This window comes from Mytilus trossulus, chromosome 1 (assembly GCF_036588685.1).
Source record: "Mytilus trossulus isolate FHL-02 chromosome 1, PNRI_Mtr1.1.1.hap1, whole genome shotgun sequence".
Lineage (NCBI taxonomy): Eukaryota > Metazoa > Mollusca > Bivalvia > Mytilida > Mytilidae > Mytilus > Mytilus trossulus.
The window spans coordinates 20,724,634-20,752,533 of NC_086373.1; the positions used below are offsets into that span (position 1 = coordinate 20,724,634).

The 27,900-nt window shown below is 35.2% G+C and overlaps 1 protein-coding gene across 1 annotated transcript; it reads right to left on the minus strand.

The window, feature by feature from the left end:
• Positions 1-741: 741 nt before the first annotated feature.
• Positions 742-27,456, minus strand: LOC134707009 (uncharacterized). The gene is made up of 2 exons (XM_063566471.1): positions 27,385-27,456; positions 742-2,719 (listed from the first exon to the last, which is right to left on the minus strand). The coding sequence occupies exon 2, from the start codon at positions 2,709-2,711 to the stop codon at positions 768-770; it is 1,944 nt and encodes a 647-aa protein (XP_063422541.1). The 5' UTR covers positions 2,712-2,719; positions 27,385-27,456; the 3' UTR covers positions 742-767.
• Between the last annotated feature and the right edge of the window lie 444 nt (positions 27,457-27,900).

The following is a 27,900-nucleotide window of genomic DNA, read 5'->3' on the forward strand; positions in this document are numbered from 1 at the left end:
TGTGTTATTGTGCTATGGAAATCTTTTGTATTCTTGTCTTTCATGTTGGCTACTGTGCTGTGCCTTTATGCCTTCTTCCTTCTTTGTTACATATTTGTTTGTTTTTATAGTGATTAAGATTTTAACAAAATATTGACTACTGTACCCCTATTTAAACTTTATACCTATTATGTCTGGTTTTCTTTTTGTTCACAAATCGTTGTCAATAGGATATAAATTTACGCGACTGTCGTACTAGTGATAGGTTTAGCCAGCTATAAAACCTGGCTCAACCCTCCTTTTTACATTAAAATAATGCCTGTACAAAGTAAGGAATATGGCAGTTGTTATCCATTATTTTGATGTGTATGAGATTTTGATTATGGTTTTTTAATTTTTAGTTCATTAATATGTTTTGTCGTTTAGTGTGACGCCCATTTTCACTGAATTAGTACAAAATTTTATCTAGGGCCCAGCTGAAGACCACCTTCGGGTGCATAGTTTTCTCGCTTCGTTGAAGACCCATTGGTGGCCTTCGGTCTTTGTCTGCTTTTTTGTCGGGTTGTTATTCCCCATTTCCATTTTCAATTTTATTATCATGAATATCTTCTGCGGTTTGAAACCGGTAGGAACAATATGAACACTGTAGGCAATGTGAACAATTTTTAATACAACGATGAACATGCATTTTCTTTTTCTTTTATTATCTTATATTACACAATCTGAAATAGATTCTTTAATGTAAAACTATACATTATACATAATATCATAAGTTATGTTACCAATGTTTACAGTTTTGACAACCTCAAAGCAGCTGTTGTAGTGTTATATTCACCATAAGAAACACAAGTACTAAAGCATTCGTGTGCCTTATTTACATGTCCTATCATCTCATGGGCTATTCCTAGACACAGGAAAGAAGATATAATTTGTGTTTTTCCCAATGCTTTATATCTGTAAAGATTATATGTGCACTTTTCTAGACCCCTCAATGACTCCATACTTGACGTTAAGTCACCTAAATGGTAATTAGACAAAAAGTTTAAAAAATGAGTAAATATGATGACAGCCAAATATAATGAAGAATCGTTCGTCACTTCAATTTCCAGTTCATCTGGTATCAATGCAGAACCATTCTCAAACACCATGATGTTAGACACTAACATGTGCAAAAGATGCATCGCTGACATTTTTTCGAAGTGAACAATGTTAACGGTAGTTGCTAGAGTGGAGGGATCTACCTTTAAAGAACGTGATAAAACAATTGAAATGATTTCTAATGCACTATGGTACCTCTTGTGACAATAGTAGCAAGATGCAAGAAACATCCATCCTGTATCAGGACATTGCCTATGTTTAGAAATGATTAGTAACCGTAACTGTTGTTTAAAATGTGTATATTGCGGTTTATTATTTAAATGATATTTTGTAATTGTGTCTCGCTGTACTTTCAAGTTGTTTGATTTTTCCAAAAGAAAGATAATAATGTTAACAGCTAGTTTTATCCGACTAAATTGAAGTATTTTTTTCACTACCACAAGACTGTTTTTGTCATTCTCAAAATAATCTGCCATTTGCTCTACCATACACCAGAGCATTTGATGAATTACATTAGAATCATAGTAAGGATTATATAGGGTATGAAAATCACCGCTAAATGTTCCAGAAACACGGAAGCATTGCCAACCGTGATCACGCACTTCTTTCAACAGACCAATCATTTGGATATGTTCGTCTTTTTCAAATCTACATTCAAAAAAATTGTTTTGGGGAATAAAATAGTGAACCAGGGTAAAATACTGTACACAATATAACAGTCTACAGATACAGGATCTAAAGCATGATAATATATCTTCAGGTTTCCATATGTTTTTTTCTGATTCCTCACACAACCAAAACAGTAATGTTTTTAGAAAATAAGAACATAATTTGCCCTTTAACGATTTGCTTTTATCAATAACATCTTTTAGCACAAGTTTCATCAGTCCGTAGCACAATAATTGAGTATGATTGAAAGAGTAAATCAACAACTTTTCTGCAACCGAAAACGACATCCTCCACTCGATATCTTCATTAATCGACCCTTTACAACCTACCGGCGCGAATAAAACACCATAATTTACAATTTTTGTTATTAGTTGGGGCGACGGCCAATGACTCATTCGCGACCTTGACATCCATGGCCGAGCTTGAGAAGGCCAATATTTGCATCTAAAGCAATATAGTTGATCAATTGCATCGTCCTCTGTGGTTACACAAGGACCATGAATTTTATACCGATCTCCTGAAAGTGACATAAAATTTAGTTGACTGCACTTAAACAGTTGACTAGAATAAAATAAACCTTGACCTCTATGTTCCAGAAAATAATGGATGTTTTCAGGAAATCTAACGTTTTTCGGTACACGAAGCAATGCATAACATGGGTTTGTATTATCAATATCCATTATTAATGTTCTTATATTGTTTTCTTCAGCATCACTTTCTGCATCGCATTCATTTAAACATACAGCTGTTCCATTAATCACTGCCATCTTATCTAAATCACTTCCTATCATGTCCAAACCCTCTACTGCACTACCGCTACTTATATGGCAGAGTAATGGATCGTCGTTACATATCATATCATGTAGATTGTAAAGATTGCGTCTCAAGCGTACAGTCTGAAATGTACCAAATTTCTGACATGCATAATCATACGACTTCAGAGACTCACTGTTCCTTGATGACATGCTGAATTCTGAAAAGTGCAGATACTTTCATAAATAGCAATTGATACATGAAAACTTTCAGGAGGATATTTCGAATATAACAGACTGTTCTTGTCGAACATCGAGGTTTAATCTGACTGAAATGCTAACTCTTTGTTACAAAACATACTAGTATTATCCTCATGCATATAGTTATCAAAAGTACCAGGATTATAATTTTATACGCCAGACGCGCGTTTCGTTTACATAAGATTCATCAGTGACGCTCAGATCAAGAAAGTTAAAAAGCCAAACTAATACAAAGTTGAAGAGCATTGAGGACCCAAAATTCCAAAAAGTTGTGACAAATACGGCTAAGGTAGTCCTGGGGTAGGAAAATCCTTATTTTTTTTTTGAAAAATTCAAAGTTTTGTTAACAGAAAATTTATAAAAATTACCATATAATTGATATTCATATCAACACCGAAGTGCTGACTACTGGGCTGGTGATACCTTCGGGGACGAAACGTTCACCATACATTAAGAACCAGTTGAAATTCTCTAAAGAACAGAAGAGATTATAAAGGATTAAAAAAAATAGTATGTGTAAACATATTGAAGAATTACAAATATATTTTACTTAATAATTGCATTGTACAAACCAGCGGGGTTATACGATATATATATATTTGACAAACACGCATTATGATAACACACAAACACTGGCCAAAAGCAACATCACTAAAACACTGAACTTCTACTTGTTATGTTTTAACAGGGTTAAATAAGCAAAGATTATCAATGTGTATAATTACTGCATTAAGCCTGTAATTGGCATGATTTGTTTCAACAAAGAAGGTATGCTTGGTCTCTTGAAATAGTGGATTTGAATTGGATAATTTTACACATGTAAAAAGTTTTTATTTGGTTAATAAGTGCAGTTCCAAATCTTAAGTTTCTGAAAATACACATGACCTATTGAATTAACAAATTATGCTCCAAATAAGTAAGCATAGAATTATTGAAAACAGTACAGATTGCAAATTTTTAATATTCTTGAAATAACAAAAAATATTTTGGATCCGTCTTTCAAAATCTGCTGTACTGAAAGCCGGTAATACGTGTTTACATTTTTGCTAATTTTGACGTCAGTTATCAGTTATATCATTTCCGATTGACACGAGTTTGCATAATCATCGTTACTACAACATAAAGACGACAGTGAAAGGTATACATATCATAACGCTTATTGAAGATTGTAAATTTTTATCTGAGTTGGTAAGAATGAATATGTCAAATTGCATTCCACGATTTTATTTTTATTCAAAAAGATTGAATAAATATGCATATTACTAATATTTTTGTACATATGCATTCGACTAGTTTAAAAACCCCGGTTTGAAACTTTTTGAGATGCTTAATTTCGTGGATAGAACATGCAATTGGCCTCAAATTGTTAACATGCACACTGTCGAAATGTAAGATTTTGGATATTAAAGTTATTGTCTAAAATTTCAAAATGTATACAAACTACTATAATTTTGCTTGTCTAAAAAGTTTGTTCATTTGTTATTATAAATTCAATTATTAACAAGTAATCCTGTGTTAGGATGCTAACACAAAAGTCACCAAAACGGACCCCAAATCATTGTTTTATGGTATCCATGATGCCACATAACATGTGTGTGAAGTTTCATTAAATTTAAAGGATTTTGATTTTTTTCACATTTTTGCCGTTTCCATGGTTACGGCGGCCATTTTGAAAATTTTAAAGTCAAAAGTACTGTCTACATATGGTAGGCAACATTTGTTTAAAGTTTCATCAATTTTGAAGCATTTTGAAAATTTTCACATTTTTGGAGTTTCCATGGCAACGGCGGCCATTTTGGAAATTCCAAACTAAAAAGTCAAGTCTACATTAGCTTCACAACATATGTTATAAGTTTCATTTAATTTGAAGCATTTTAATGTTTTTCTTATTTTTGCTGTTTCCATGGTTACGGCGGCCATTTTGAAAATTCCAAAGTGTCACTTCTGCTGCAAATTGTTCACTCCATAATTATATACCATCTTATACCATGAAATATCTCTAGAACAAATTTAACATTGATGTTCTAGAATATTCCATGAAAATTCACCCCCCTAAAATTATGCCATGGAGACCCCCTACTGAAATAAAATTAGTGCCAAGTTGAAGCAGACATGTGTCTCTAAATATTCATAAGAGAATATATAATTCCATCAACTCTACATACAGTGGAAAATTTAGGAAATGTAAAAAAAATTTGACCCCACCCATCTTTGAGCCCCCTAATTATGCCAAGATGACACCCTTGTATCATGGACATTGGGTTCTGCAACCCCCGTGATGCAGACCCATACCCAGAAAAAATATAAAGTTTCCATCCTCTACCGCTTCATAGAAAATGGTAGGACCGTTTAAGGGGTTAGAAAAAGAAAAATAAGAATAATAATAACAAGTAATCCTGTGTTAGGATGCTAACACAAAAGTCACCAAAACGGACCCCAAATCATTGTTTTACGGTATCCATGATGCCACATAACCTGTGTGTAAAGTTTGATTAAATTTAAAGGATTTTGATTTTTTTCACATTTTTGCCGTTTCCATGGTTACGGCGGCCATTTTGGAAATTTGAAAGTCAAAAGTAATGTCTACATATGGCAGGCAACATTTGTTTAAAGTTTCATCAATTTTGAAGTATTTTGAAAATTTTCACATTTTTGGAGTTTCCATGGCAACGGCGGCCATTTTGGAAATTCCGAACTAAAAAGTGAAGTCTACATTAGCTTCACAACGTATGTTATAAGTTTCATTTAATTTGAAGCATTTTGATGTTTTTCTTATTTTTGCTGTTTCCATGGTTACGGCGGCCATTTTGAAAATTCCAAAGTGTCACTTCTGCTGCAAATTGTTCACTCCATAATTATATACCATCATATACCATGAAATGTCTCTAGAACAAATTTAACATTGATGTTCTAGAATATTCCATAAAAATTCACCCCCCTCAAATTATGCCATGGAGACCCCCTACTGAAATAAAATTAGTGCCAAGTTGAAGCAGACATGTGTCTCTAAATATTCATAAGAGAATATATAATTCCATCTACTCTCCATACAGTGGAAAATTTAGGAAAAGTAAAAAAAAATTAACCCCACCCATCTTTGAGCCCCCCTAATTATGCCAAGATGACACCCTGGTATCATGGACATTGGGTTCTGCACCCCCCATGATGCAGACCCTTACCCAGAAAAAATATAAAATTTCCATCCTCTTCTCCTTCCAAGAAAATGGTAGGACCGTTTAAGGGGTTAGAAAAAGAAAAATAAGAATAATAATAATAACTAGATTTGCCATTGCAAGCAATAGCGGATGGCACCCTTCCCACATTGCCAGGCCAGCGGCAGCAATTTAGAATTTTTTTGCTGTTTCCATGGCAACGGCGGCCATTTTGAAAATTCCAAACTCAAAAGTCAAGTCTACATAAGCTAGGCAACATTTGTTATAAGTTTCATTAAATTTAAAGCATTTTGAAGTTTTTCATATTTTTGCTGTTTCCATGGTAACGGCGGCCATTTTTAATACTCCAAAGTCAAACCCCCGCTGCAATTTTTTCCCTCCATAATCATATACCATTTAATGTCTCTAGAAGAAATTTAACATTAATGTTCTGGAATGTTCTCTGAAAATTCAAAGTTTTGACCTTTTTGCATTGTTTCCATGGTAATAACAGCTATTTTGGAAATTCCAACTCCAAATGCCACATCTTCCAATGTTGCTCATCGTTACTGTGAAGTTTCGTGAAGTTTGGAACATTTTGAGATTTTTGAATTTTTTGGAGTAGTTTCCATGGCAACATAGTAGTTCCAATGAGTGCCAAAATTATCCAACACCTGTATATAGTGGGCACCTACATTGTATCAAAATATAATGATTCTGAGTTCAAGCATCTCCAAATTATTCACAAAACCAAAAAACTGGAATTTTTCACATATGTTTCGTTTCCATGGGAACGGCAGCCATCTTGACGGTGCCATACCCCACTGCACTATAGAACGTTCTTGTCTACATTATGGTATAGTTCCATCAATATTGTTCAAGCCAATTCCGAGAAATAGCATGGACAAAAAAGTGTGGAAGAATAAATATAACTAGAATTGCCATTGCAAGCAATAGCGGATGTCACCCTGGTCCGCCAATTGCCCCTAAACAGAAGCCATTTTGAAGTTTTCCATTAGTGAATGCAGATGTATGAATGACAACAGATATTTCTGTTGTTTTCATAGCGTTAAGTTCGCATTTCAAATTTTGTACAAATATGCTGTTTCCATGGCAACGGCGGCCATTTTGAAAATTCAAAAGTCAAATGCCACATCTTTGAAAGGTGTTAAACTTTTTTGTAAAGTTTCATAAAGTTTTGAGCATTTTGATTTTTTTTGCCGTGTTTTCATGGTAACGGCAGCCATTTTGGAAATTCCAACTTCAAAATGCAACTCTGCACTTGTCAATTACCATTCCTGTAAAGTTTCATCCAGTTTGCAGCATTTTGATTATTTTGAAATTTTTGAAATTTTTGCTGTTTCCATGGCAATAGCAGCTATTTTGAAAATTCCGAGTACTGTTGGTAACTTAGGGCACCACTGCCAACATTTACATAAACTTTCAAGAGGTTGCCTCTTATAACGAAAGATTTAGAATTTTGATTTTTTTTTATATTTTTGCAGTTTCCATGGTAACGGCGGCCATTTTTTACCATTCCAATGTCCCTTGCACAACTTAACATGGCGGTTCATATTATGGTACAGTTCCATCAACATTGGTCTGACCAATTCTGAGAAATAGTCTGGACAAAAAGTGTGGAATAATAATAATAACTAGAATTGCCATTGCAAGCAATAGCGGATGTCACCCTTCCCCCATTGCCACTAAGCGGTAGCCATTTCAAAATAATAAAACAGTGAATACAGATCTATGAATTGCGATATATCTTTTTGTAAATTTTGAGTTCATTTAGAGGATTGTCAAAAGTTTCACATTTCTTCTGTTTCCATGGCAACGGCAGCCATTTTGGAAATTCCAAAGTCAAAAGTCTCATCTGTACATGCCAGTTAACAATAATACTAAATTTCATTAAGTTTTGAGCATTTTGAAAATATTTGACATTTCTGCAGTTTCCATGGCAACGGTAGCCATTTTGGAAATTCCAACTTCAAAAATCTCATGCAGACTTGACAGTCAACATATATATTAAGTTTCACCAATTTTGGAGCATTTTGAAATTTTTGAAATTTTTGACATTTTGGCTGGTTTCTATGATAACAGATACCATTCCAAATTTCTAATGGCAGATACCACATTGGAACATGGGAGGGAACATACCATCAGAGTTTCAATAGATTTGACCTACCATTTTAATGAAGTAAATGCCACTTTTAATGGTTTTTAAAGCGTTTTTACCATTTTTGCCCTGTTTCCATGGAAACGGCAGACATTTTTGAAATTCCAACGCCAATTTCCACATCTACTCAAGTTGCTCATCGTTATGCTAAAGTTTCAAATGAATCGGAGCATTTTCATATTTTTGAAATTTTTGGTGTAGTTTCCATGGCAACATAGTAGTTCCAATAATGACCAAAATCACCCAAAACCAGTATATGCCTGGCACCTTCATTGTATCAAAATATAATGATTCTGAGTTTAAGCATCTCCAAATTATTCACCAAAAACAAAAACTGGAATTTTTCACAATTGTTCCGTTTCCATGGTAACGGCAGCCATTTTTTTTGGTCTAGAGACCCACTGCAACCCGAAATTTTTTGTTCCTCATTATAGTTCACTATCATCAAGAGTCAGGTTCCATTGTCTCCAAAAAAGCTGCCGGACAAAAATCATTGGAAGAATAAGAATAATAACTAGATTTGCGATTGCAAGCAATAGCGGATGGCACCCTTCCCCTATTGCCAGGTGAGCGGTAGCTATGGTAACAGCGGCCATTTTGGAAATTCCAAACTCAAAAGTCAAGTCTACATTAGCTGAGCAACATTTGTTATAAGTTTCAATAAATTTGAAGCATTTTGAAGTTTTTTGTATTTTTGCTGTTTCCATGGTAACGGCGGCCATTTTGAATATTCAAAAGTCAAACCCCCGCTACAACTTTTTCCCTCCACAATCATATACCATTTAATGTCTCTAGAATAAATTAAACATTGATGTTCTAGAATGTTCTGTGAAAATTCAAAGTTTTGACCTTTTTGCATTGTTTCCATGGTAACAAGAGCGATTTTGGAAATTCCAACGCCAAATTCCACATCTTCCAATGTTGCTCATCGTGACTGTGAGGTTTCATTAAGTTTGGAACATTTTGAGATTTTTGAATTTTTTGGAGTAGTTTCCATAGCAACATAGTAGTTCCAATGAGTGCCAAAATCATCCAACACCTGTATATAGTGGGCACCTACATTGTATTAAAATATAATGATTCTGAGTTAAATAGTATCCAAATAGTTCACCAAAACAAAACACTGGATTTTTTCACATTTGTTCCGTTTCCATGGTAACGGCAGCCATCTTGACGGTGCCATACCCCACTGCACTATAGAATGTTCTTGTCTACATAACGGTATAGTTCCATCAATATTGTTCAAGCCTACTCCGAGAATTAGCATGGACAAAAGAGTGTGGAAGAATAAAAATAATAAGAAAAAAAGAAACGAACAATAACAATATGTCACCCCAACTCCGTTGAGGGTGCCATAACTAGATTTGCGATTGCAAGCAATAGCGGATGGCACCCTTCCCCTATTGCCAGGTGAGCGGTAGCCATGGTTATGGCGGCCATTTTGGAAATTCCAAACTCAAAAGTCAAGTCTACGTTAGCTGAGCAACATTTGTTATAAGTTTCAATAAATTTGAAGCATTTTGAAGTTTTTTGTAATTTTGCTGTTTCCATGGTAACGGCGGCCATTTTGAATATTCCAAAGTCAGACCCCCTCTGCAATTTTTTCCCTCCACAATCATATACCATTTTATGTCTCTAGAATAAATTAAACATTGATGTTCTAGAATGTTCTGTGAAAATTCAAAGTTTTGACCTTTTTGCATTGTTTCCATGGTAACAAGAGCGATTTTGGAAATTCCAACGCCAAATTCCACATCTTCCAATGTTGCTCATCGTTACTGTGAAGTTTCATTAAGTTTGGAACATTTTGAGATTTTTGAATTTTTTGGAGTAGTTTCCATGGCAACATAGTAGTTCCAATGAATGCCAAAATCATCCAACACCTGCATATAGTGGGCACCTACATTGTATTAAAATATAATGATTCTGAGTAAAAGCATAACCAAACAGTTCGCCGAAACTAAAAACTAGATTTTTTCACATTTGTTCTGTTTCCATGGTAACGGCGGCCATTTTTTACCATTCCAATGTCTCTTGCACAACTTCACATGGCGGTTCATATTATGGTATAGTTCCATCAACATGGGTTTGACCAATTCCGAGAAATAGTATGGACAAAATGTGTGGAAGAATAAAAATAAAAATAAGAACAAAAAGAACGGAACAATAACAATATGTCACCCCAACTCCGTTGAGGGTGCCATAATAAGAAAAACTAGAATTGCCATTGCAAGCAATAGCGGATGTCACCCTGGTTCACCAATTGCCACTAAACAGCAGCCATGGTAACGGCAGCCATTTTGGAATTTCCAAAGTTGAAAGCTGCATCTAGATTAACAAGTTAACATTTCTGTAACGTTTCATACAGATTTGAAGAATTTTCAAAATTTTGCTTTTTTTGCACAGTTTCCATGGCAACATTTGAAAATTCCAAAGTCATACTGCTGCTTAATATTGTGCTCGCCATAATATAATACCATTATATAACATTTAATGGTCGTAGATTTACTTTAACACCAATGTTCTAGAATGTTCTATTACATTTTTACATTCCTTCTGTTTCCTTGACAACGGCAGCCATGTTGGATATGCCAACCCTCGACTGCACTTCTGCACATGGTCTTTAACATTTTGGTAAAGTTCCATAACAATTGGTCCATCCTATTCTCAGAAATAGTCTGGACAAAAAAGTGTGGAATAATAATAATAAAAACTAGATTTGCGATTGCAAGCAATAGCGGATGGCACCCTTCCCCTATTGCCAGGTGAGCGGTAGCCATGGTTATGGCGGCCATTTTGGAAATTCCAAACTCAAAAGTCAAGTCTACGTTAGCTGAGCAACATTTGTTATAAGTTTCAATAAATTTGAAGCATTTTGAAGTTTTTTGTAATTTTGCTGTTTCCATGGTAACGGCGGCCATTTTGAATATTCCAAAGTCAGACCCCCTCTGCAATTTTTTCCCTCCACAATCATATACCATTTTATGTCTCTAGAATAAATTAAACATTGATGTTCTAGAATGTTCTGTGAAAATTCAAAGTTTTGACCTTTTTGCATTGTTTCCATGGTAACAAGAGCGATTTTGGAAATTCCAACGCCAAATTCCACATCTTCCAATGTTGCTCATCGTTACTGTGAAGTTTCATTAAGTTTGGAACATTTTGAGATTTTTGAATTTTTTGGAGTAGTTTCCATGGCAACATAGTAGTTCCAATGAATGCCAAAATCATCCAACACCTGCATATAGTGGGCACCTACATTGTATTAAAATATAATGATTCTGAGTAAAAGCATAACCAAACAGTTCGCCGAAACTAAAAACTAGATTTTTTCACATTTGTTCTGTTTCCATGGTAACGGCGGCCATTTTTTACCATTCCAATGTCTCTTGCACAACTTCACATGGCGGTTCATATTATGGTATAGTTCCATCAACATGGGTTTGACCAATTCCGAGAAATAGTATGGACAAAATGTGTGGAAGAATAAAAATAAAAATAAGAACAAAAAGAACGGAACAATAACAATATGTCACCCCAACTCCGTTGAGGGTGCCATAACTAGATTTGCGATTGCAAGCAATAGCGGATGGCACCCTTCCCCTATTGCCAGGTGAGCGGTAGCTATGGTAACAGCGGCCATTTTGGAAATTCCAAACTCAAAAGTCAAGTCTACATTAGCTGAGCAACATTTGTTATAAGTTTCAATAAATTTGAAGCATTTTGAAGTTTTTTGTATTTTTGCTGTTTCCATGGTAACGGCGGCCATTTTGAATATTCAAAAGTCAAACCCCCGCTACAACTTTTTCCCTCCACAATCATATACCATTTAATGTCTCTAGAATAAATTAAACATTGATGTTCTAGAATGTTCTGTGAAAATTCAAAGTTTTGACCTTTTTGCATTGTTTCCATGGTAACAAGAGCGATTTTGGAAATTCCAACGCCAAATTCCACATCTTCCAATGTTGCTCATCGTGACTGTGAGGTTTCATTAAGTTTGGAACATTTTGAGATTTTTGAATTTTTTGGAGTAGTTTCCATAGCAACATAGTAGTTCCAATGAGTGCCAAAATCATCCAACACCTGTATATAGTGGGCACCTACATTGTATTAAAATATAATGATTCTGAGTTAAATAGTATCCAAATAGTTCACCAAAACAAAACACTGGATTTTTTCACATTTGTTCCGTTTCCATGGTAACGGCAGCCATCTTGACGGTGCCATACCCCACTGCACTATAGAATGTTCTTGTCTACATAACGGTATAGTTCCATCAATATTGTTCAAGCCTACTCCGAGAATTAGCATGGACAAAAGAGTGTGGAAGAATAAAAATAATAAGAAAAAAAGAAACGAACAATAACAATATGTCACCCCAACTCCGTTGAGGGTGCCATAACTAGATTTGCGATTGCAAGCAATAGCGGATGGCACCCTTCCCCTATTGCCAGGTGAGCGGTAGCCATGGTAACGGCGGCCATTTTGGAAATTCCAAACTCAAAAGTCAAGTCTTCATTAGCTGAGCAACATTTGTTATAAGTTTCAATAAATTTGAAGCATTTTGAAGTTTTTTGTATTTTTGCTGTTTCCATGGTAACGGCGGCCATTTTGAATATTCCAAAGTCAGACCCCCGCTGCAATTTTTTCCCTCCACAATCATATACCATTTAATGTCTCTAGAATAAATTAAACATTGATGTTCTAGAATGTTCTGTGAAAATTCAAAGTTTTGACCTTTTTGCATTGTTTCCATGGTAACAAGAGCGATTTTGGAAATTCCAACGCCAAATTCCACATCTTCCAATGTTGCTCATCGTTACTGTGAAGTTTCATTAAGTTTGGAACATTTTGAGATTTTTGAATTTTTTGGAGTAGTTTCCATGGCAACATAGTAGTTCCAATGAATGCCAAAATCATCCAACACCTGCATATAGTGGGCACCTACATTGTATTAAAATATAATGATTCTGAGTAAAAGCATAACCAAACAGTTCGCCGAAACTAAAAACTAGATTTTTTCACATTTGTTCTGTTTCCATGGTAACGGCGGCCATTTTTTACCATTCCAATGTCTCTTGCACAACTTCACATGGCGGTTCATATTATGGTATAGTTCCATCAACATGGGTTTGACCAATTCCGAGAAATAGTATGGACAAAATGTGTGGAAGAATAAAAATAAAAACTAGATTTGTAATTGCTAGCAATAACGGATGGCACCCTTCCCCTCATTGCCAGTTGAGCGGCAGCCATTTTGAAAATTCCAAAGTCGAAGAATGCATTTACACATGTCTAGTAACATGTTTGCAAAGTTTCATTAAGTTTGAAGCATTTTGAATTTTTTGATATTTTTGCTGTTTCCATGGTTACGGCGGCCATTTTGAAAATTCCAACTTCAAAATGCAACTCCGCACATGTCAGTCACTATTCCTGTTAAGTTTCATCCAGTTTGCAGCACTTTATTTTTTTTGGGAAATTTTGAACATTTGTGCTGCAACCATGGTTACAGTAGATAATTCCAAAATTCTAAAAGCGTACATCTCATTGCCACATGTCATGTTATATATCAATACAGTTTCATTTACTTTGGTGCTATACTCTCTGAGAAAATGCTGATTTTATGCATTTTTCCATAGGATCAATGCAAAACTTGGCCCCAGTTTCCATGACAACGGCGGCCATTTTGAACTATCAAAATATTGTCTTGACATCTTGGCATACTGGAGAACATTTTCATAAAGTTTCATCCAGTTGGATCTTATAACGAAAGAGTTAGAATTTTTGATATTTTGGCTGTTTCCATGGTAACGGCAGCCATTTTGGAAATTCCAAAGTCAAACTGGAAATCAGCACATGCCAGTCAACTTTCCTGTGGAGTTTCTTCCAGTTTGGAACACTTTGATTTTTTTCGCATTTATGCTGTTTCCATGGAAACGGCGGCCATCTTTTACCATTCCATACCAAGGTGCACAACTTTACATGGGGGTCCTCCTTATATTAAAGATACATCAACATTGGTCCATTGGATTCCGAGAAACACGACGGACAAAATGTGTGGAAGAAGAAAAAGAAAAATAAGAAAAAAAAGAAACGTAGAATAACAATATGTCACCCCAACTCCGTTGAGGGTGCCATAATAAGAACAAAAAGAACGGAACAATAACAATATGTCACCCCAACTCCGTTGAGGGTGCCATAACTAGATTTGCGATTGCAAGCAATAGCGGATGGCACCCTTCCCCTATTGCCAGGTGAGCGGTAGCCATGGTAACGGCGGCCATTTTGGAAATTCCAAACTCAAAAGTCAAGTCTACATTAGCTGAGCAACATTTGTTATAAGTTTCAATACATTTAAAGCATTTTGAAGTTTTTGGTATTTTTGCTGTTTCCATGGTAACGGCGGCCATTTTGAATATTCCAAAGTCAAACCCCCGCTGCAATTTTTTCACTCCACAATCATATACCATGTAATGTCTCTAGAATAAATTAAACATTGATGTTCTAGAATGTTCTGTGAAAATTCAAAGTTTTGACCTTTTTGCATTGTTTCCATGGTAACAAGAGCGATTTTGGAAATTCCAACGCCAAATTTCAAATCTTCCAATGTTGCTTATCGTTACTGAAAAGTTTCATTAAGTTTGGAACATTTTGAGATTTTTGAATTTTTTGGAGTAGTTTCCATGGCAACATAGTAGTTCCAATGAGTGCCAAAATCATCCAACACCTGTATATAGTGAGCACCTACATTGTATTAAAATATAATGATTCTGAGTTAAATAGTATCCAAAAAGTTCACCAAAACAAAAAACTGGATTTTGTCACATTTGTTTCGTTTCCATGGTAACGGCAGCCATCTTGATGATGCCATACCCCGATTGCACAATTTCATTTAGTGGTCTACATTATGGTATAGTTCCATCAATATTGGTCAAGCCAATTCTGAGAAATAGCATGGACAAAAAAGTGTGGAAGAATAAATATAATAAGAAAAAAAGAAACGAACAATAACAATATGTCACCCCAACTCCGTTGAGGGTGCCATAATAACAAAGAAACGGAGGAATAACAATATGTCACCCGACATTGTCGATCGGGTGACATAATAAAAATAAGACAAAAAGAAACGAACAATAACAATATGTCACCCCAACTCCGTTGAGGGTGCCATAATAAGAAACCGAACAAAAACATAAAGTCCCCAAAACTCCGTTTTGGTGACTTAATAACTAGATTTGCCATTGCAAGCAATAGCGGATGGCACCCTTCCCCTATTGCCAGGTGAGCGGTAGCCATGGTTACCGCGGCCATTTTGGAAATTCCAAACTCAAAAGTCAAGTCTACATTAGCTGAGCAACATTTGTTTTAAATTTCAATAAATTTGAAGCATTTTGAAGTTTTTCGTATTTTTGCTGTTTCCATGGTAACGGCGGCCATTTTGAATATTCCAAAGTCAAACCCCCGCTGCAATTGTTTCCCTCCACAATCATATACCATTTAATGTCTCTAGAATAAATTAAACATTGATGTTCTAGAATGTTCTGTGAAAATTCAAAGTTTTGACCTTTTTGCATTGTTTCCATGGTAACAACAGCGATTTTGGAAATTCCAACGCCAAATTCCACATCTTCCAATGTTGCTCATCGTTACTGTGAAGTTTCATTAAGTTTGGATCATTTTGAGATTTTTGAATTTTTTGGAGTAGTTTCCATGGCAACATAGTAGTTCCAATGAGTGCCAAAAATCATCCAACACCTGTATATAGTGGGCACCTACATAGTTTTAAAATATAATGATTCTGAGTTAAATAGTATCCAAATAGTTCACCAAAACAAAAAACTGTATTTTTTCACATTTGTTCCGTTTCCATGGTAACGGCAGCCATCTTGAAAGTGCCAACCCCAAAAAGCAAATCTTCATCTGGTGGTTAACATTATGGTATAGTACCATCTTCTTGGGTCCATTCACATTAGAGTTCCAGACTGGACAAAAATGTGTGGAAGAAAAATAATAATAACTAGATTTGCGATTGCAAGCAATAGCGGATGGCACCCTTCCCCTATTGCCAGGTGAGCGGTAGCCATGGTAACGGCGGCCATTTTGGAAATTCCAAACTCAAAAGTCAAGTCTACATTAGCTGAGCAACATTTGTTATAAGTTTCAATACATTTAAAGCATTTTGAAGTTTTTGGTATTTTTGCTGTTTCCATGGTAACGGCGGCCATTTTGAATATTCCAAAGTCAAACCCCCGCTGCAATTTTTTCACTCCACAATCATATACCATGTAATGTCTCTAGAATAAATTAAACATTGATGTTCTAGAATGTTCTGTGAAAATTCAAAGTTTTGACCTTTTTGCATTGTTTCCATGGTAACAAGAGCGATTTTGGAAATTCCAACGCCAAATTTCAAATCTTCCAATGTTGCTTATCGTTACTGAAAAGTTTCATTAAGTTTGGAACATTTTGAGATTTTTGAATTTTTTGGAGTAGTTTCCATGGCAACATAGTAGTTCCAATGAGTGCCAAAATCATCCAACACCTGTATATAGTGAGCACCTACATTGTATTAAAATATAATGATTCTGAGTTAAATAGTATCCAAAAAGTTCACCAAAACAAAAAACTGGATTTTGTCACATTTGTTTCGTTTCCATGGTAACGGCAGCCATCTTGATGATGCCATACCCCGATTGCACAATTTCATTTAGTGGTCTACATTATGGTATAGTTCCATCAATATTGGTCAAGCCAATTCTGAGAAATAGCATGGACAAAAAAGTGTGGAAGAATAAATATAATAAGAAAAAAAGAAACGAACAATAACAATATGTCACCCCAACTCCGTTGAGGGTGCCATAACTAGAATTGCCATTGCAAGCAATAGCGGATGTCACCCTTCCCCCCATTGCCACTAAGCGGCAGCCATTTCAAATTGTTAAACAGTGAATGCACATATATGCATGGCAATACATGTTTCTGTAAATTTTCAGTACATTCAGAGCATTTTGAATAATTTGAAATTCTGCAGTTTCCATGGCAACGGCAACCATTTTGGAAATTTCAAAGTCAAACAACTCATATTTACTTGCCAGTTAACAATAATATCAAGTTTCATTAAGTTTTGAGAATTTTGAAAATTTTTGGCATTTCTGCAGTTTCCATGGCAACGGTGGCCATTTTAGAAATTCCAACTCCAAAAGTCTCATCCGGAATTGCCAGTCACCAATCATATTAATTTTCATCAATTTTGGAGCATTTTGAAATTTTTGAAATATTTGATCCTGTATCCATGGTAACATAGTAGTTCCAATGATTGTCAAAATCATACAAAACCTGTATATAGTGGACAACTATATTGCATGAAAATTTGATGATTTTAAGTTCAAGCATACCAAAGTTATTCACCAAACCCGGACGTTTTTGGAGCATTTTGACGTTTTTGCATTGTTTCCATGGAAACGGCAGACATTTTGGAAATTCCAACGCCAAATTCCACATCTACCAAAGTTGCTCATCGTTATGTTAAAGTTTCCAAAAAATTGGAGCATTTTCATATTTTTGACATTTTTGGTGTAGTTTCCATGGCAACATAGTAGTTCCAATGATTGTCAAAATCCTCTAAAAGCAGTATATGGCTGCCACCTACATTGTATTAAAATATAATGATTCTGAGTTTAAGCATCTCCAAAATATTCACCAAAACCAAAAAGTGGAATTTTTCACATTTGTTCCGTTTCCATGGAAACGGCAGCCATTTTTTACCATTCCATAGCAAGGTGCACAACTTCAGATGGGGGTCCTCATTATAGTAGAGTTCCATCAACATTGGTTCCATTTTACTACAAAAAACCTGACGGACAAAAAAAGGTGGAAGAATAATAATAATAACTAGAATTGCCATTGCAAGCAATAGCGGATGTCACCCTTCCCCAAATTGCCACTAAGCGGCAGCCATTTCAAAATTGTTTAACAGTGAATGCACATATACACATGGCAATACATCTTTCTGTAAATTTTCAGTACATTCAGAGCATTTAAAAAATTTCACATTTCTCCTGTTTCCATGGTAACGGCAGCCATATTGAAAATTTCAAAGTCGAACGTCTCATATTTACTTGCCAGTGAACATTAATACCAAGTTTCATTAAGTTCAAAGCATTTTGAGAATTTTTACTTTTTTGCAGTTTCCATGGCAACGGTGGCCATTTTGGAAATTCCAAAGTCAAAAGTCTCATCCACACTTGCCAGTTAACAATCATATTAAGTTTCATCAATTTTGGAGCATTTTGTAATTTTTGAAATATTTGATCCTGTATCCATGGTAACATAGTAATTCCAATGATTGTCAAAATCATTCAAAACCTGTATATAGTGGACAACTATATTGCATAAAAATTTGATGCTTTTAAGTTCAAGCATACCAAAGTTATTCACCAAACCCGGAAGTTTTGGGAGCATTTTAACGTTTTTGCATTGTTTCCATGGAAACGGCAGACATTTTGGAAATTCCAACGCAAAATTCCTCATCTACCAAAGTTGCTCATCGTTATGGTAAAGTTTCCAAAAAATTGGAGCATTTTCATATTTTTGAAATTTTTGGGGTAGTTTCCATGGCAACATAGTGGTTCCAATGATTGCCAAAATCATCCAAAACCAGTGTATGGCTGGCACCTACATTGTATTAAAATATGATGATTCTGAGTTCAAGCATCTCCAAATTATTAACAAAAACCAAAAACTCTAATTTTTCACAATTGTTCTGTTTCCATGGAAACGGCAGCCAGGTTTTATGGTCTTAGACCCACCTGCAACCAGAAATTTTTAGTTCCTCCTTATAGTGAACTATCATTAAGATTGGTTCCATTTCACTCCAAAAAAGCTGACGGACAAAAAAAGGTGGAAGAATAATAATAATAACAAAGAAACATAAGAAAAGCAATATGTCACCCGACATTGTCGATCGGGTGACATAACAAAGAAACATAAGAAAAGCAATATGTCACCCGACATTGTCGATCGGGTGACATAACAAGTAATCCTGTGTTAGGATGCTAACACAAAAGTCACCAAAACGGACCCCAAATCATTGTTTTACGGTATCCATGATGCCACATAACCTGTGTGTAAAGTTTGATTAAATTTAAAGGATTTTGATTTTTTTCACATTTTTGCCGTTTCCATGGTTACGGCGGCCATTTTGGAAATTTGAAAGTCAAAAGTAATGTCTACATATGGCAGGCAACATTTGTTTAAAGTTTCATCAATTTTGAAGTATTTTGAAAATTTTCACATTTTTGGAGTTTCCATGGCAACGGCGGCCATTTTGGAAATTCCGAACTAAAAAGTGAAGTCTACATTAGCTTCACAACATATGTTATAAGTTTCATTTAATTTGAAGCATTTTGATGTTTTTCTTATTTTTGCTGTTTCCATGGTTACGGCGGCCATTTTGAAAATTCCAAAGTGTCACTTCTGCTGCAAATTGTTCACTCCATAATTATATACCATCATATACCATGAAATGTCTCTAGAACAAATTTAACATTGATGTTCTAGAATATTCCATAAAAATTCACCCCCCTCAAATTATGCCATGGAGACCCCCTACTGAAATAAAATTAGTGCCAAGTTGAAGCAGACATGTGTCTCTAAATATTCATAAGAGAATATATAATTCCATCTACTCTCCATACAGTGGAAAATTTAGGAAAAGTAAAAAAAAATTAACCCCACCCATCTTTGAGCCCCCCTAATTATGCCAAGATGACACCCTGGTATCATGGACATTGGGTTCTGCACCCCCCATGATGCAGACCCTTACCCAGAAAAAATATAAAATTTCCATCCTCTTCTCCTTCCAAGAAAATGGTAGGACCGTTTAAGGGGTTAGAAAAAGAAAAATAAGAATAATAATAATAACTAGATTTGCGATTGCAAGCAATAGCGGATGGCACCCTTCCCCTATTGCCAGGTGAGCGGTAGCCATGGTTACGGCAGCCATTTTGGAAATTCCAAACTCAAAAGTCAAGTCTACATTAGCTGAGCAACATTTGTTATAAGTTTCAATAAATTTGAAGCATTTTGAAGTTTTTTTGTATTTTTGCTGTTTCCATGGTAACGGCGGCCATTTTGAATATTCCAAAGTCAAACCCCCGCTGCAATTGTTTCCCTCCACAATCATATACCGTTTAATGTCTCTAGAATAAATTAAACATTGATGTTCTAGAATGTTCTGTGAAAATTCAAAGTTTTGACCTTTTTGCATTGTTTCCATGGTAACAAGAGCGATTTTGGAAATTCCAACGCCAAATTCCACATCTTCCAATGTTGCTCATCGTTACTGTGAAGTTTCCTGAAGTTTGGAGCATTTTGAGATTTTTGAATTTTTTGGAGTAGTTTCCATGGCAACATAGTAGTTCCAATGAGAGCCAAAATCATCCATCACCTATATATAGTGGGCACCTACATTGTATTAAAATATAATGATTCTGAGTTAAATAGTATCCAAATAGTTCACCAAAACAAAAAACTGGATTTTTTCACATTTGTTTCGTTTCCATGGTAACGGCAGCCATCTTGACGGTGCCATACCCCACTGCCCTATAGAATGTTCTTGTCTACATTATGGTATAGTTCCATCAATATTGTTCAAGCCAATTCCGAGAAATAGAATGGACAAAAAAGTGTGGAAGAATAAATATAATAATAATAATAAGAAAAAAAGAAACGAACAATAACAATATGTCACCCCAACTCCGTTGAGGGTGCCATAACTAGATTTGTAATTGCCAGCAATAACAGATGGCACCCTTCCCCAATTGCCAGGACAACGGCAGCCATTTTTGAAATTCCAAAGTCAAAGAGCACATCAGCACATGCAATTTACCATTTTTGATAAGTTTTAGAAAGATTGGAGCATTTTGAAAATTTTGAAAAATTTTGCATTTTACCAGTTTCCATGGTAACGGCGGCCATCTTGGTGGTGCCAACCCTTATTTGCAAATCTGCACATGGTGGTTATCATTATTGTAAAGTTCCATAAGCATTGGTCCATACAGTTCCGAGAAATTGCCTGGACAAAAAAGTGGAAGAAAAATAATATTAAAAATAAGAAAAAAAGAAACGAAGAATAACAATATGTCACCCAAACTCCGTTTAGGGTGCCATAACTAGAATTGCCATTGCAAGCAATAGCGGATGTCACCCTTCCCCTATTGCCACTAAGCGGCATCCATTTGAAAACAATTTAGCAGTGAATGCAGATCAACGCATTACAATATATCTTTCTGTAACTGTTCAGTTCATTTTGAGCAATGTCAAAAGTTTCACATTTCTTCTGTTTCCATGGCAACAGCAGCCATTTTGAAAATTCCAAAGTCAAAAGTCTCATCTATACATGCCAGTCAACAATAATATTAAGTTTCATTAAGTTTGGAGCATTTTGAAAATATTTGACATTTTTGCAGTTTCCATGGCAACGGTGGCCATTTTGAAAATTCCAACTCCAAAAGTCTCATCCAGACTTGCCAGTCACCAATCATATGAAGTTTCATCAATTTTGAAGCATTTTGAAATTTTTGAAATATTTGATCCTGTATCCATGGTAACATAGTAGTTCCAATGATTGTCAAAATCATACAAAACCTGTATATAGTAGACAACTATATTGTGTAAAAATTTTATGCTTTCATGTTCAAGCATACCAAAGTTATTTACCAAACCTGGAAGTTTTTGGAGCATTTTGACCTTTTTGCATTGTTTCCATGGAAACGGCAGACATTTTGAAAATTCCAACGCCAAATTCCACATCTTCCAAAGTTGCTCATCGTTATGCTACAGTTTCCAAAAAATTGGAGCATTTTCATATTTTTGAAATTTTTGGAGTAGTTTCCATGGCAACATAGTGGTTCCAATGATTGCCAAAATCATCCAAAACCAGTGTATGGCTGGCACCTCCATTGTATTAAAATATGATGATTCTGAGTTCAAGCATCTCCAAATTATTCACAAAAACCAAAAACTGGAATTTTTCACAATTGTTCTGTTTCCATGGAAACGGCAGCCATTTTTTATGGTCTTAGACCCACCTGCAACCCGAAATTTTTAGTTCCACCCTATGGTGAACTATCATTAAGATTGGTTCCATTTTACTCCAAAAAAGCTGACGGACAAAAAAAGGTGGAAGAATAATAATAATAACTAGATTTGCGATTGCAAGCAATAGCGGATGGCACCCTTCCCCTATTGCCAGGTGAGCGGTAGCCATGGTAACGGCGGCCATTTTGGAAATTCCAAACTCAAAAGTCAAGTCTATATTAGCTGAGCAACATTTTTTATAAGTTTTAATAAATTTGAAGCATTTTGAAGTTTTTTGTATTTTTGCTGTTTCCATGGTAACGGCGGCCATTTTGAATATTCCAAAGTCAAACCCCCGCTGCAATTTTTTCCCTCCACAATCATATACCATTTAATGTCTCTAGAATAAATAAAACATTGATGTTCTAGAATGTTCTGTGAAAATTCAAAGTTTTGACCTTTTTGCATTGTTTCCATGGTAACAACAGCGATTTTGGAAATTCCAACGCCAAATTCCACATCTTCCAATGTTGCTCATCGTTACTGTGAAGTTTCATTAAGTTTGGAACATTTTGAGATTTTTGATTTTTTTGGAGTAGTTTCCATGGCAACATAGTAGTTCCAATGAGTGCCAAAATCATCCAACACCTGTATATAGTGGGCACCTACATTGTATTAAAATATAATGATTCTGAGTTGAATAGTCTCCAAATAGTTCACCAAAACAAAAAACTGGATTTTTTCACATTTGTTTCGTTTCCATGGTAACGGCAGCCATCTTGACGGTGCCATACCCCACTGCACTATAGAATGTTCTTGTCTACATTATGGTATAGTTCCACCAATATTGTTCAAGCCAATTCCGAGAAATAGCTTGGACAAAAAAGTGTGGAAGAATAAAAATAATAAGAAAAAAAGAAACGAACAATAACAATATGTCACCCCAACTCCGTTGAGGGTGCCATAACTAGATTTGCGATTGCAAGCAATAGCGGATGGCACCCTTCCCCTATTGCCAGGTGAGCGGTAGCCATGGTAACGGCGGCCATTTTGGAAATTCCAAACTCAAAAGTCAAGTCTACATTAGCTGAGCAACATTTGTTATAAGTTTCAATACATTTAAAGCATTTTGAAGTTTTTGGTATTTTTGCTGTTTCCATGGTAACGGCGGCCATTTTGAATATTCCAAAGTCAAACCCCCGCTGCAATTTTTTCACTCCACAATCATATACCATGTAATGTCTCTAGAATAAATTAAACATTGATGTTCTAGAATGTTCTGTGAAAATTCAAAGTTTTGACCTTTTTGCATTGTTTCCATGGTAACAAGAGCGATTTTGGAAATTCCAACGCCAAATTTCAAATCTTCCAATGTTGCTTATCGTTACTGAAAAGTTTCATTAAGTTTGGAACATTTTGAGATTTTTGAATTTTTTGGAGTAGTTTCCATGGCAACATAGTAGTTCCAATGAGTGCCAAAATCATCCAACACCTGTATATAGTGAGCACCTACATTGTATTAAAATATAATGATTCTGAGTTAAATAGTATCCAAAAAGTTCACCAAAACAAAAAACTGGATTTTGTCACATTTGTTTCGTTTCCATGGTAACGGCAGCCATCTTGATGATGCCATACCCCGATTGCACAATTTCATTTAGTGGTCTACATTATGGTATAGTTCCATCAATATTGGTCAAGCCAATTCTGAGAAATAGCATGGACAAAAAAGTGTGGAAGAATAAATATAATAAGAAAAAAAGAAACGAACAATAACAATATGTCACCCCAACTCCGTTGAGGGTGCCATAAAAAGAATCGATGAATAACAATACGTCACCCCAACTCCGTTGAGGGTGCCATAATTAAAAATAATAAGAAAAAAAGAAACGAAGAATAACAATATGTCACCCAAACTCCGTTTAGGGTGCCATAACTAGATTTGCTATTGCAAGCAATAGCGGACGATGGCACCCCGTACTGCACATTGTCACAGTAGCATCAACAATTATGAGTGTACAAAAGTCAAATGGCATATCTATTATACATGTGGGAATCATCATGTCTAAACAACCCCCCCCCCCCCTTTTTTTTCTCTTCCGTAGAATACGTTTCAGTTCTATACATAGTTTGGGAATCCTTTTTAAATCTAAAATTAGACACGCGCGCAAGTAGGAAGGTGGTGTCACGTGATACTGAAGTATATTATCGTGGACTTAGCATATTAATATTCTTTTTAGAGGGGACCTTGGACAGACAACATGTGTATATATTGACGGAGCGGCGTATTAACTGTTCAATTTATTCTTCAATAGCTCGCGTATCACACAATACATGTAACTTATCGTGTACAATTTAATTACATGTTTATCGATTGATTTCAGCTAATGTGTATATTTTAGCAGGTGTGTCATTCACGGATATGTACTTTAACGCAAGTGCAGAAATGTCAGTAATTTGTACTCTGAGTGTTTCTCGTTCTTTCGGTGGCGATTTTCTCTATAAAGCACATTAAATAAATTACATATTTTTTATTCTAGAATATTCTAGTACATGTTAGCAGTACAGCATTGCATGTGACCATATGCACATACTCCTAATTACGATTTCCGTGGAATTGTTGTTATATTTTAAAAGAAAATGCAGCTAAAACGCATTTTCCCATAGGGTCAATGTTAAACTTTTGTCCAGTTTCCATGGCAATGGCAGCCATTTTGAAAATTCCAAGTACTGTTGGTACCTCGGGGCACCACTGCCAACATTTACATAAACTTTCAAGACTTTGCCTCTTATAACGAAAGATTTAAAATTTGGATTTTTTTTTACATTTTTGTAGTTTCCATGGTAACGGCGGCCATTTTTTACCATTCTAATGTTTATTGCACAACTTAACATGGCGGTTCATATTATGGTATAGTTCCATCAACATGGGTATGGTCAATTCCGAGAAATAGCATGGACAAAATGTGTGGAAGAATAAAAATAAAAAGAACTAGATTTGCGATTGCAAGCAATAGCGGATGGCACCCTTCCCCTATTGCCAGGTGAGCGGTAGCTATGGTAACAGCGGCCATTTTGGAAATTCCAAACTCAAAAGTCAAGTCTACATTAGCTGAGCAACATTTGTTATAAGTTTCAATAAATTTGAAGCATTTTGAAGTTTTTTGTATTTTTGCTGTTTCCATGGTAACGGCGGCCATTTTGAATATTCAAAAGTCAAACCCCCGCTACAACTTTTTCCCTCCACAATCATATACCATTTAATGTCTCTAGAATAAATTAAACATTGATGTTCTAGAATGTTCTGTGAAAATTCAAAGTTTTGACCTTTTTGCATTGTTTCCATGGTAACAAGAGCGATTTTGGAAATTCCAACGCCAAATTCCACATCTTCCAATGTTGCTCATCGTGACTGTGAGGTTTCATTAAGTTTGGAACATTTTGAGATTTTTGAATTTTTTGGAGTAGTTTCCATAGCAACATAGTAGTTCCAATGAGTGCCAAAATCATCCAACACCTGTATATAGTGGGCACCTACATTGTATTAAAATATAATGATTCTGAGTTAAATAGTATCCAAATAGTTCACCAAAACAAAACACTGGATTTTTTCACATTTGTTCCGTTTCCATGGTAACGGCAGCCATCTTGACGGTGCCATACCCCACTGCACTATAGAATGTTCTTGTCTACATAACGGTATAGTTCCATCAATATTGTTCAAGCCTACTCCGAGAATTAGCATGGACAAAAGAGTGTGGAAGAATAAAAATAATAAGAAAAAAAGAAACGAACAATAACAATATGTCACCCCAACTCCGTTGAGGGTGCCATAAAAAAAAGAAACGTAGAATAACAAGATGTCACCCCAACTCCGTTGAGGGTGCCATAATGGTGCCATAACTAGATTTGCGATTGCAAGCAATAGCGGATGGCACCCTTCCCCTATTGCCAGGTGAGCGGTAGCCATGGTTACGGCAGCCATTTTGGAAATTCCAAACTCAAAAGTCAAGTCTACATTAGCTGAGCAACATTTGTTATAAGTTTCAATAAATTTGAAGCATTTTGAAGTTTTTTTGTATTTTTGCTGTTTCCATGGTAACGGCGGCCATTTTGAATATTCCAAAGTCAAACCCCCGCTGCAATTGTTTCCCTCCACAATCATATACCGTTTAATGTCTCTAGAATAAATTAAACATTGATGTTCTAGAATGTTCTGTGAAAATTCAAAGTTTTGACCTTTTTGCATTGTTTCCATGGTAACAAGAGCGATTTTGGAAATTCCAACGCCAAATTCCACATCTTCCAATGTTGCTCATCGTTACTGTGAAGTTTCCTGAAGTTTGGAGCATTTTGAGATTTTTGAATTTTTTGGAGTAGTTTCCATGGCAACATAGTAGTTCCAATGAGAGCCAAAATCATCCATCACCTATATATAGTGGGCACCTACATTGTATTAAAATATAATGATTCTGAGTTAAATAGTATCCAAATAGTTCACCAAAACAAAAAACTGGATTTTTTCACATTTGTTTCGTTTCCATGGTAACGGCAGCCATCTTGACGGTGCCATACCCCACTGCCCTATAGAATGTTCTTGTCTACATTATGGTATAGTTCCATCAATATTGTTCAAGCCAATTCCGAGAAATAGAATGGACAAAAAAGTGTGGAAGAATAAATATAATAATAATAATAAGAAAAAAAGAAACGAACAATAACAATATGTCACCCCAACTCCGTTGAGGGTGCCATAATAATAAGAAACCGAACAAAAACATAAAGTCCCCAAAACTCCGTTTTGGTGACTTAACTACCAATTTGAATAATTAGCAATATTGTATCGACGAAAAAAAAAGAAGTGTAATTTTTCAGGAACGCCATCATAGATTGGTTATTTAGATATACACAACTCAGAATTACGTTTCGCATTTTGACTTTAAAAAAAAGAAGAAAAAACAATCAGAAATCTTATTACTCATTAAGACTTAGTTACGTCGTGCGAATTTTATGCGACTGCCATTAAACTGAAAGATTTGGCAAAACTCTAAATTTAGGTTTAATCCAACATTTTTTACATAAAAAAAATACCTGTACCAAGACAGGTATAAGATAGTTGTTTTCATCGTTTGATGTATTTGAGCTTGTGATTTTGCAATTTGATAAAGGACTCTAAAAGTAGAGGCCAAAAAAATGACAAAGACGTACCAACCTCTTTCTCTGGTTTGTTACATAACGAAATGGAATTACCTTTCTTTTCCAACGCTTCTTAAAATATGCAAAACACAAACAGAAGTTACTTTATTTAACAAAAATATCAAAAGGAAACAACATTTTGTTTTTCCCAAACAATGTCCGAGAATACAATTAATTACAAAGAAACTCAAATATGTCAACCGAAACAATTTCCTTTAAAGATTTCATAAGTAGTTACATAACGCATGTATTTTAAATTATGTATTGACATATTCGAAGTGTATAAGATAGGATGGTGGGAATTTGTCGTGATGACAAATTTGAAAAATAGCTGTTCACGTTTTTTGTACGTTTATCAATTTTAAATAATAATTATTTCTTGATTTCACAGCTCATTGTTTGCCAGAGTTATTCGAAATGCAATTTCTCTTTAATTAGATTTCTTATGTATCAGGCTTTTAATTGAATAAATGAGACTTTGGATATCTTTAGATTTTTTTTGGTCTGAAAAAACGGTAATTTTGTTTGTCTT

Excerpts from the sequence above, each read along its gene's own strand:
- LOC134707009 (XM_063566471.1), bottom strand. The coding sequence starts at position 2,711 with ATGTCATCAAGGAACAGTGAGTCTCTGAAGTCGTATGATTATGCATGT.